The 12178-nt window shown below is 39.0% G+C and overlaps 1 protein-coding gene across 1 annotated transcript in view; it reads right to left on the bottom strand.

Moving 5' to 3' along the window:
- The window catches only part of ZNF704 (zinc finger protein 704), a 104406-nt gene that overhangs the window by 6964 nt on the left and 85264 nt on the right, over positions 1 to 12178 (bottom strand). Inside the window, exons 8-9 of the mRNA XM_082045353.1 lie at positions 10948 to 11042; positions 2075 to 9183 (exon numbers count right to left, since the gene is read on the bottom strand). Coding sequence (XP_081901479.1) covers positions 9072 to 9183; positions 10948 to 11042 — 207 coding nt within the window. The 3' untranslated portion in view covers positions 2075 to 9071. The remainder of the gene's footprint in view (positions 1 to 2074; positions 9184 to 10947; positions 11043 to 12178) is intronic.

Genomic DNA, 12178 nt, shown 5'->3' with positions numbered 1-12178 from the left:
CCCTCTCACAAAGCCTAACGGCAACATTCTCTTCTCAAGCACTTGGAAAGGAAGATTCACAACTTCATGCTCCTAGTTACAGTGGAAATAGTCACACAGAGGAAAACCCAAGTGCCTTGTGTGAACAGCCCTTGTCAATGCACTTATTTATGGGAATAACTGCAGCTCTCCTGAGAAAACCTGTAATACTTCGGGGGATCAGCTAGTTACTACACTATCTATCTGCATTCTGCTCTTAACTCCTTAACAAGACTTTTTATCAGGCTTGTAATTAAAGAAGAAAAAAGAGAGACTTGTGTAACTGATGGCTTTAGATATTGCAAACACATGAGATGGAAAATCCAGCACTGGATCTCTGGGCTACGGACAAATACACCCAAGTTTCATAAGAGTGGCTTATTGCAGAACAACACTTTCAGTTTTCTCTCTCCTCCTCAGATTAATTAGAAGTAATTTCCACTAAACTGTTGGCATGACTAGGGAGGAAAACACAAAAGACTTTATTCATGTTGTTCAGGTCATTGGAGTTTCTAGTCTTTTATGGTCAATTTATTTACACAATCTAATTTTAAGTAACTGCTGTAATTTCAGTATCTGATCATATTTGGCTTAAGATACTTCTAATGAAAGATGATACATTTGGGCAAGAAAGACTACTGAGCAGAGTTAAGTACTCTATTATAGAACAATAAATAAACCCAGTGTTGGTTACGGATGGAAGAACCTTTTCCTTATGCATTTAAAATAGCGCAGTGTTTTGGCAGATGAAAGAGAATCTGTATCACAAACTACTGTGATGAGGCTACAAGTTGAACAATACACAAAAAGGCAGCATTTACACACACAAAGTACCATCAGGTTTATGATGTGTAACTTGCTATTCTCAAGCCATCGGCCTCATCACTAGTAAATAAGGGCCAAGACAGAGAGTTTCTTCCTCTTGGGATCCAACTCTGAGCAATTTTTTGTTTCAGGTTTTACCTGACTGGCTGAAGCATGTTTCTAGTAATGGCTCTAAATTTGAGCTTGTCCTTTAGCCCTTTACCTGAAGTCAGGCAGACAGGCAAAAAACCAAGGAGCCTTCTGTTCAACTGACCTGATTATTTCAGTCTTTCAGCTAATTCTGGACTTTGAGCATAAGAAAAAAAACAGTAAGTGAGATGGGAAAATGACATTTACGTCACTATTCAACAGCAAAAAAAAAAAAAAAGTATAAAATACACCATACTTGGCAACCTGTATTCTGTTGACCCCACAGTGCAGATGGAGGGAAGAAATTATCATGGAAATATGTGAGCAGAACTTTAGTTTGATTGTTCAAACCCTTTTCATAACCAAACAAGGAACCCTCAACATTATTTTTCTGTATGACCTTCTGCTTGCATGAACTCTCCATTTAAGTTGGAGCAGATCATGTTGTACAGTCTCACTCATACTACAGCATAATGAAGAAATCTCTCAATTTAAAAAGTTATTTTCAAAAGAATACAATTTCAAGCCAGGTATTGGGAATTTATGAATGTGTTCACCGAGTACAAACAAATAAAACCCAGTCATAAGATGCAAGAGACAAAATTTTCTCCGAACACCAAACTAGGCATTTTCATGACATCACTGGAAATTATGGACTAAACTGTCTCTGTAACCAATGACAATATTTTTTTCTCTTTCAGTAATCCAGATTTTGTTCAGGTGTTTTAGGTTACTTCTGCCATACAAAACAACACACCACTATTCTGTATAATTTACAATTTCCCCTCTGCTCTTTTTGGTTCTTAGCAAACTGCAAATCCTGTTTCATAATGTAGAAGAAATGGTTATAAAATTACACCAACATTATCATTTCAGAGAGGTAATGAGATCCCAGTGCTATAAAAGTTCATTTTAAAAGAGTGCACATTTTGCAGCAACATACAAACACACACCACTTGTTCCCATAATTTAGCCCTTTGTAAGTATTGCACCTTGTTACTAAGGCTACTGTCTATTTTCTTTTAACGCTAAGAATTACACATAGACAATATAATTTGTGGCTTAAAAGCACAGTATTCCTAAAGTTTTTAGGTAAACTTACTTATTTCCTCGCATACTCAGAGCTCCTATGCCGCTGGTTGCCTGGAGGAGTGTTGAGCATACAGGGAATAACTGGAACTATATCAATTTATAGAACATGACCCGCTTGTCATGCATGTTTTTCTGATGTGCTCGAGTAAGTTCCTTTGAGCTTGATGGCAAACAGACACCTTTTGCAAACCTAAGTAATGGTTCCACATGCTGAAAGGTACAGTTAAACTTGTCTTTCTCACTTTCCCTTTGCAATGTAAAAATAATTAAGAAAAAAAATCTAAATTTGTCTGGTCTTCTAAATACAAGATAAATTGCATAAAATCAGAAGAGGATAGATTGTCTTACAAAGTGCATATTTCAAACAAAGCTGTCAAAGAGTATATGCTCTGGCTCAGGCCTGATTTCAGAAGAGCATAAAAACGTGCGCCTAACTTTAGAAACACAGGCAGTCTCATCAACAAACTCTGTGAGTGAAGCTGAACAAATACTGGAGTGCTCTGCTGAATCTAAGCCTACATTTTATTGTTGGACTGCCAGCAGTTCTACCTCTGCACAGCCATACCTGCTAATGTATAGATCACATGCAGCCCTTCCCTGAAAGATTTGTGGGCATCACTGTAGGAACTAATTACAACAGTTAAATACTGATACTAAAAATACTGATGCCAGGTGCTATTTACATTTCTAAGTCCTAATATTGAAGATTCTGATTCTAATTCACTTCAGTAGAACTAATTGGGAATTTGCAGAATGGAGTCCCCGGACACATGAGAAAGAGCTGATAGGAAAAGCTATTATGGACCAAAAATAAACTATTTGCGTACAAATAAAAATTGGAGCATTTGCATATGTGTTCCTTCAAAATACCAGTGAACATGGTTCAATGAAACCCTGGGTTTACTGAAGCTGATGCCTTTGCAGGTATGAAGGAAAAATAGCAGTGGCACGTTTTCATTTCATGTAGAAATTAGCACTTTGCCAAGTGGAGTACTCAACACCTCCAGGATATCACACTATATCACAGAATATATCACTTTTTCGCTTGCTGAAATAATTTGGTAAGAGGCAATCCAATTAGAAACAAAGTATGCTTTGTTCAAGCAACTATATAAGAAAGCCTTCATATTTACAGTAGATGCTGAAAAGATTTATACAAATGTATAGATTTATATTATAATTAGGTTAAGGTTCAGGCTCATTTTCTAAATTTGTATATTATCTAAAATGTCTTTTCTCTATTTGGAACTTCACAAGCTATAGCATTAAATAAGACCATGCTCACCAATTAGTGCTTACTTCTGATTTTAATAATTCAAGTAGTGACATATTGCTCTTTAAATTTTGCCTAGAGTAGAAAAAAAAATCTATTTCTTATCCATCTTCCATTCAACTAAATGTACATTCTGCCTTTACTGCCCTCTTATATTCCCTGAGGAAATTTGTATTAACTGTATCTTTTTTTTTGGTCTTCCCAAGGCATTTTTAAAAAATATTTTAGTAACTTGTGTTTATCTGACCATGACACATGATGTGCCAACTGCTGTAGGGTATCACATACTATGATAACGACTCTGAAGTCAAACCCAAACTTTTGAAGATTGGTAACGATGGTAAACACTAATGTTCAAATACTTGGAAGTGTTTGAGTCCATCTTCTTAGCATTGAATTACATCAAGAATATTAATTTAATCTTGAAAGCCCACCTCATTCATATCATATTGTGCATATTCAGAAGAAACAGAAAAGAGGAAAGTCTTCCTGCTACTAAATTAATTTCCCTCAAGGGTGTATTAGAGATCTCACATTCAGATTTAAACACGGAAGGGAAACGTGTTCAGATGTGTTTGAAAAAGCAGAACACTGGCTTGTTACTAAATTTATCCATTCCCTCACATTTCACCAGCTGACTGGCCAAAAGAATTCTTGCTGTCAGTATGAGCAAGCACAGGAGCAACCTGTATTTTATTTTGCTTAACGTCATCAGACACAGACCAATTTCTGTTTTCAGGGTCTTTTCTGGATTGCTATTAAAATGGTCCGTGTGAAGCACTATTAGTGTTTTTCATATTAAGAATAAACTCAGAAAGTTGTAAGTGGAAGATACACATCTTTAATCCTGCATATGGATAGAAGTGAGATTGTGGTCTATGTGAAAGCACTGTAGTCTAAGGTGGAAAAACCAGTTCAAATGGACCCTATCATCTATAGCCGTACATTGGCTTTTTGCAATCTTGAAGAAGCTTTTCAAGCTCCACATAGATGCAGACAAGGGCAGCTTAAATCTAGCAGATACAGAATCTATTTAAACTCTCAGCTTGAATAGTTTTTGCTGATAATGTTCTAATTATTTTGCTAAAGGTGCCATAAAACTCTCCTGTACTTAGGCTAAAACAAAATCCCCACTATGATGCTTTGCAACAGCCCACAGGTATCTACCAAAAAAACTGGACAAACAGATTAAATCCTATACCCTGTTCTGGTCCCAGGTCCCGTGCTACCAGCTTACAGGAAGATTAAATAAAGTGTAAATATAAGAGCAAGATGAGACTTTACAAATGCTTGCTTATAAAAATACTTCTAAGAAAAGGCGCAGCACAGCTTTCTCCAACTGATGACTGAAGTTGGAACCTACAAGCCTCACTGGCAACCTGTCTCTATACATGGCCAGCAAGCTTCTCATTCCATGTCCTGTTTCTGGGATGGTGTTTCAACACATTTGCAGAGAGGGAAAGAAAGAAATCACTTTGTATTGCCACACTGACAGTGACTGTCCAGAATTCTTGGCAGGGCCCCTCTAGCTGGTCCCAGACCACAGCAAGAAAAAGAAAACCATCCCAGCTTGCTGGATCAGAATGAATGAAAGAAGAAAGTCAGTGACGATGACATGTGGGATATCACATGGAGCTGGAATCTGTTCTTAAATGCAGGTTCTACAAGAATTTTTGGGTAAAGCTTTGCCTCCTGTTGTGTTTCATACCTATTTGTTACCTTCAAAAATTAAGAAGAGAAGTAATGAAGAAAGGGAGTCACTGACAGCAAACACGTGCAAGATAATCTGTAGCCCATTAGACAGCTAATGTTCAGACCAGGCTAACAATTTGGAAGAAGTAATTCAACAGAGAGGCATTCTGTTCAGCTTATTCACACAAGCAGGGATTACAGGTCTCGCTTACCTGCTAGATGATGACTGATATTGGTTAAAATTAAGTGTAAACCTGCAAATTGGAATGGAAGAGTTTTTGCTCACTTTGCATCTTGAGGATCCTGTTATATTTGTGCAAGGCACTAGAGAATCAGGCACATTGTTTAGGGTGGAAACCATTGTATGACTAAGATGATCTGAGTCTGTAACATCCGACAGCTTCATATAGGAGCTGCTGGAGCACAGCCACATTTTTAAAATTGCCATTAGAATTTCCCACTTTGAAAATTATCTCCTTTACCAGATCTCTGGAGGGATAGGGTAAACCGGCAAGTGGAAATAGCTTTGTTATAGCGAGAAAACTCCTGAAGAAAAATATTTGGGAGTTGATCTCCACTTTGATGTTGGCAATTCCTGTTGCCAGCATCAATAAGTGGTTAAACCCAATAAAATAGACCCTTCCATTTCTATATCTTGGGGAAGTTCTGGCTCTTGACATAAATGAACCCTCGTCCAAACCCCTGCAGCACACAGACACTGCGTCATGCCATCAGGCTGTTTCTGACTTCTCCAGGAGGTCAGAGACAATGACCTACCTCCCACAAAGACACCAAAAAGAGGGGAAATAGCATGTGCCCATGACAATAAATGATCAAAGCATTCAGGTTAGCCCTGCCTTGGAAAAACAAAGAAATCTGACTCTTTCAGAGAGGTCTGTGCAGAAATCATGAGGACAGCAACGCTGCTTAGAGCAACACCAGAGCACGAGACTGAGAAGTGGAAGAGGCTACTCCAGGTTACGCTCGACGCTGCCAGCACAGGGAAGGCTTTGCTGACACGTCTGTTCTTGCTGGCTGCATCAGGAGGGCGAGGGGGATCTCGGCAGCACCGACGTGCTCGTGCGAGGTGAAGAAATCAGAGTTCCGAGCGCGAAGCCACCGGCGAGCGCTCCCTGCGGGTCCCGGCGGCTGCGCCGTCTGGCTGGCGCTGGCCACGCTCCAGACACTGTTACCGGAGGAGCGCCTGATGTGAATCAAAATGCCACAGCCGCAACATGCAAAACTGATTTAATATAAACTGCTGATTAAAGGTTGTGTAAAAATACCGGTAATTTAGCTGCGTCCTGGCAGGATTTATCAAGTATCTTCTGTCCTCAGCTTTGTTAACACCAACTTTCTATCATATTTTGATGATTTGTGGCTTTTGTATCTATATGTAATCCGTATCAAATTTGTAACAGAGGGTGATCTGGTCTGGCAACAAAACCATTCTTCTGTGCAGAAATTTATAAAGAATAGTCTTATTACAATAATTCTTAAAGTGCCCTCAGGAAAGGTGCTCACAATGCCATGACATTATAGAAACAATATACAATCTGATACATTATTTCCAAAAAGTCCTCCAAAGCAAAAAGGGATAATATAAAATGAGAGGAACAACAAATATATAGGCAAATACTGTCAGTCTAACAATAATCAAATAAATTATGGAACACTTTATAATTAGTCTGGGAGTGCTTGCAAAAATGGGGGTCAAATTGGCAGGAGTATCTTGGAAAAGTCCCAGATTTTTTAAGTTCTACCAAAGTAAATACACCAGCAGCAAGCTCGGTGTTTTAAGATGAAATTACTGTGAGGTATTTAATTAAGGAAACTGAAAAAATACAACATCCAAAAAACCCCCATGACCTGCATTTTACTAAGAGAGAAGAATATAGTGGCTCCACATATCCACTGACCTTTAGTGTCTTGTTTTATAAAGAAAAGAATATTTCTCATCCCTGTTGATCTCAGATTTTACACATATGTATAATAGATCATATTATACATATATATAAATTATCATACACATGCATATGTGCATATATTTCATGGTCTTACTAGATTTTAGAGTCTTTTTTTTTAAATGACTTAGAGAACACAATTGGGAAAAAAATCAAGTAATTACATCCACGCAATCGTATCGTGCCACTTGTGCATGTAAATGACACAATTTGCAAACAACTGCAGAAATAGCATGCTCGAATTGGGGATGTGATTGCCCAATTATCTTGTTCAAAGAAAATCAGATTTATAACCTTGGGTATCTCCTATTACAAATTTTGCTTCCCAGTACTACTTTGCTGAGTTAATAATGTACATTCTAAACAACTGCATTGTTATTTTGTGCTTTTACACTGGCATAAGCAGCAATGCACGCTTAATAAAGCTATCAAGTGAACTTTAGACCAGATTTTAGAAAGCAGTTTAGATACTTAAGAGTCCCTCTATTTCAGTAAGGATGAGCCAGCTTAGGCAATTAAAAAAAAACCAAATCTGGTCTAATTTAAAATGCTACAAAAAATACAATCCAGGAATTTGGGGGCCTCTATGTGTCTCAATTAATAGGCAACATTTTGCTTCCTTTTTTTATTCTTTTTTAAAGGTGTCTTCATTTTTGCATGGAAATAATCGTTAATTAATGGTCATCAGATACAAATTGAGACAGAACACCGGCTTGCCAGATTCTGGTGTATACTTTCTAATGGACACAGAAACTAAAGTACCCAAATCTATCCAAGTACTGCAAATATTGAATCTTGTAAATTCGTATATCAAAATGAGTTAAGAAATGGACTTTTACCATAAATATCTTGCTCCTTTGCTGTTGTACTTCTTTTTCTGAGATGATGCTGTGGAAAAAGGGGTATTTTCTTTTCTCTACCGATTTTTTGCATCAAATAAACCTTAGCAACTTTAATAGGGGGAAAAAATGCCGAGCAAACCATTATCTTAACAACAATCTCTCAAATAAGAGAAAAGGAAGCAAGAGCAGAACTGCTGGGCTGAATCGTGTCCCTGAACAGGTTATTACAGATAAACCTAGTGGCTGCATTTACCAGTTCTTGACAGGCCTCCTGCAGCAGCAGATGTGCTGGTCCAGCTGTTCGTCCTCCCTCGGAAACAGGAGAGCGGTAAGAAAAGCTAATGGACCCCATTTAATTCTTACGTGTTTCAATCACACATCTTCCCCCGACTTCTTGCGACAATATCTGCTGGTGACTTGCCGTTGCTGCTTTCCTTCCTCTAGAGGATCAAAGTCCAATCTGGTACTTAAATTACTTTGTTCCACTCCACTGGACTGTGCCTGGTTTAAAAATCTTCCAGGAGCACTGCTTGTCCTTCTTGCAAATTCAGACTTTGCTTTTCTCCTATAAACAAACAAACAAAAAGCCCAACTCCTCCCCGCATCCCCTTTCCAAAAATATAATATAATCATGATCATTTGTATTAGGAGAATTATTTAGCAGTCTCCAGTCTTAGTACAGCTTTTGTTGAGTAAACTGTAGCTTATACAACTCTGAAGTATTTATTAGAAAGTTTTCAAAAAAAGATCTTTGTTTCAGGAAAAGAAAAATTGTTCATTTCAGCAAATAGAGACATTCACAGCACAGAGACTGAAATGGTTAAAAATGATCCTAAGGAGCAAGTAGCTCACAGAGTTAGCAAAAAAATTAACTTTTTTTCCTTTCTTTTACAGGAAAACACTAATAGCTGCTCTGGTTTCCATACTTAGTAAGAAAGAATTTTGTCGTATGTTCTTGGTTTTGTTTTGTTTTGTTTTTTCCTCTATATTGCTCCACACAGGTTTTGATTAGTGCTTCTCCTTGGCTACAAGTGCTTCACTTTGAAATACAAAGCTCTTTTTAAAAAACAAAAAATAAAAACCCACAGAAAAAAACCCAAAAAAACAAAGAAACAAAAAAAAACCCCAACACCACATCACTGGAGGGAAAATAAGAAGTGATACAGTGCAGCTGCAGCAATCTGGTTCTGCTCGTTGTTCTCCCCCCTCCCCAAATCCTTTGCATCATTTCACTCTTTAGTCGATGAACCTTTGGCAGGCCTTCTTCCACCGGCAGGCAGTGCACCACATATCTCTGTTCTCCATCCCATAGACCTTCCGACACTTTTTCCCCTCCCCTCTAGGCTTCCTGTCAGAGAGAAAGGGAAGCTCATTAATGAGATGCTTTCATAACTTTGCTCCATCACCCTCCGATCAGGACAACTATCTCAACAGAGCGTAGCAAGCAGAGAACCCGCCGTGTTTCAAAGGGATTTATTTGGGTTGTTTCTGAGTCAGACGGGAGCTGCTGAAGCAGGGAGGCACAGGGCTATAACTTCACAGATGTGAGTGACCAGAACTTCTCACCGGGCTTCTCCAGCTTCTGCAGCAGCTGCTGAGCCTGCTCCTCTGCTCCAAGCCTGAGCCCAGGATCATGCAGCCCTGACTTCAGCCAGAGATTAAACCCAGCCTAGATAAATGGTACTACAGCCACGTAATGGATAATCACAGCTGTTCTACAGTACAACCCAAGTCACATCAGGTGTAAATCCTCTTTGCTTCAGAGCTGCAGTACAAATATTGTGCGTAGCTCTGGGCAGCAGAGCAGCCTGCCAGCAGGTAGCAGCTGTGCAAAATGGGAAAGGCTCCCAGCTCCTCAGCTTGCCAGCTCTGAGCCCATCAACTGAGAAACAACAGTGATTAAAAACAAGTTTTAACCCTTGCCCTCCGCTGCAGCACGTTCACATGTGCTCCTGCTCTGTCATGCCTGAAGTCGACAAGGCAGGCAGTATCTGCTCTTAAAGCTATAATGATTGTTATGTTTTCCATCTTATAACCACACTCAGAAGTTTACAAGTTTAGAAAATGATCAGAGTAACTGTTAAAATGAGACATTTTTTTTTGTTCAACACATCAAAAGCCAGCAAACCTGAGGAGCAATGCTACAAGAAGCAACCCAATGCTCGCTACAGCAGTGCCAACTGTCCTGGAGTCTTTGAATCACGTAACTGTACAGACAGAATTGCTTAATACCTGTATTACAAGCTGCATGGCACACGTAAGAATTGCCTGGTGATTCCCCTCTTGTGTACCTACATATTTTTTGACTACTGAACATTCATTAATAGGCACAATCCAGGAATTAGGAAGATCCTAAGCTTGGTTTGCAGCATACACAATGATCCGAGAGTCATGAAGAAAATGAAAAGTATGAAATCTTCCTTTTGTTTTGTTTTAGGGTACAGTCACCTTTAGGGCTGTGAGAAATTAAGTTTCTTTATAGTAAGAAATTTAGTTTCACAGTTTGATTTTTTTAACATAACTTTTTGAACACTTTTAAAGCAGATTCTGTTCAAATATCAGTTAGTTTTAATGGAAGTGAACATTGCTCATGTCTAGGAAGACAAGGTATAAAAAGCTTTGCTTTAATCTGATTTATTGTATAGTACGGATTCTTATAATTCACTTGCAGCCAAATACCATACTAACTGAATGGTGATGAACACAGAAGACAGCCCAGCCTTTCAGGGAAAAAAAGCAAAGCTGCGTAATGAAGTTCAGGATGCTTCGGCTGGAGCACTGAATCTGGGCAGCATCTCTTTACAGGGCAATTTAGATGTGCATCTGAACTCCAGAAGTGCCTGGCATAAGGCCCACAGTTTTGCTTCACAGCCTGTCTTCATCATTTCGCCACTACTCACTTTTCCCTAAAACTTTACCTTTGATGGCAATGAAAAGCAAAATAGGTCCAGAACAGTTACTCTGCAGCGCTGTAGTAAGAAACTCCCTGACAACTGCAATCACAGTTGGTGGTGTGGTTTTTCTGTTTCTTTGGCCACTGACATCTTATTTACTAAATGCCCTCCAGGTTCTGAGGCTGCTGGTCTGTCAGCAGGAGCTAATGGTCCCGTACCTCAAGCCAAATGCTACTCGAGGCGGTGATGAAAGAACTGTGTAGGACTGTTTCTGCTCTCCACTCCCTGCAGGACGATTATGAGTTGGTGAGACCTGTCAATATAGACAAAAAAAGCTGCTTATGAAGAACACACACACATGAATGCTGTATAAACACTTCTCCCAGAAAATGCAATTAATGATGCATGGTAGAGAGAATATCCAGGAAAGGTTATTATATATGATACAAACATAAGTAAGTTGTATGTCTACTTAGAAAAATGTTCATTTAGCATTAGGTATGTTATATTTGTTCTATTTTGCTAATAACACCCAAACAGAGCAAACCAGAATACAGATCAGCATCACTCCAGGTTTTGGGAAGTACAGAAAATGCATTCATTCTTACTTAGCTCTGAATAGCTTTATGAAAATTTTCTCCAATTTAAGCAGAAATAACTGGAAAAATAAACTCTGGGCTGTGCTGAGAACAATACCAATAACCCCCTATGAAATAAAGGGATTTCAGGTGTTGCTCCTGTCTGTGATTTGTCACTCTCTGTGGAGAGACAGCCTTGGAGAAGGGGGTTTGCTCCAGGTCAGTTACTATGCGGCCCTCGAGGTTTTAATGGGAGTGCAAGGCAGCCCTTCTGATCAAGGCTGCTAACAAGATGTGCTGGATTATCTCCTTTATTCTGCACTCTAAACCTTCTCAGAAGGTGTCCTCCTTTGTGAATGTTCCCCAGTGAAGGGTGTAGTTTGGTCTTCTGAGACTTTCCCAATAAGCCTCCTACATGAGCCTGGGGGTTGGCAACATTATTTGAGTAATCACATGGCATAAAGCTTGGCCTTAAATAATTCCTAAATTTTATTACTAGGGTCTTATTTCACTCCTGGGTAAAGGCCACAACCACTTCACATCTAAAACACCAGAAAACAATTACAAGTGCTCACTTTTTGTTATTTACAGAACACAGCAAGCTTCACTTGGGCATCTGGTGCACAGAGTCACTGTCCCCTGCAGCCAGGAACTGCAGATATTGTCACAGTTCCCTGTGTTGCTCTGACTTTTCACTCCTGCCTTTTTGAAGTCTCCTAATATCTGGTAGAACGGGAATTGACCTAACTTGAAGAGAGTTACTGAATGTGCTTTGATTTTTGATATAAAGTCTATTTTCTAGCTACTCCACAGTAGCAAAAAACCCCTAACTAATACTTGCAATGGAGTGCACACACACTTTCAACTTTTA

Source organism: Streptopelia decaocto (genome assembly GCF_964273445.1).
Source record: "Streptopelia decaocto genome assembly, chromosome: 2".
NCBI lineage: Eukaryota > Metazoa > Chordata > Aves > Columbiformes > Columbidae > Streptopelia > Streptopelia decaocto.
Note: the sequence above shows the minus strand (reverse complement) of the source record. Positions and strands in the feature narration are given on the sequence as shown.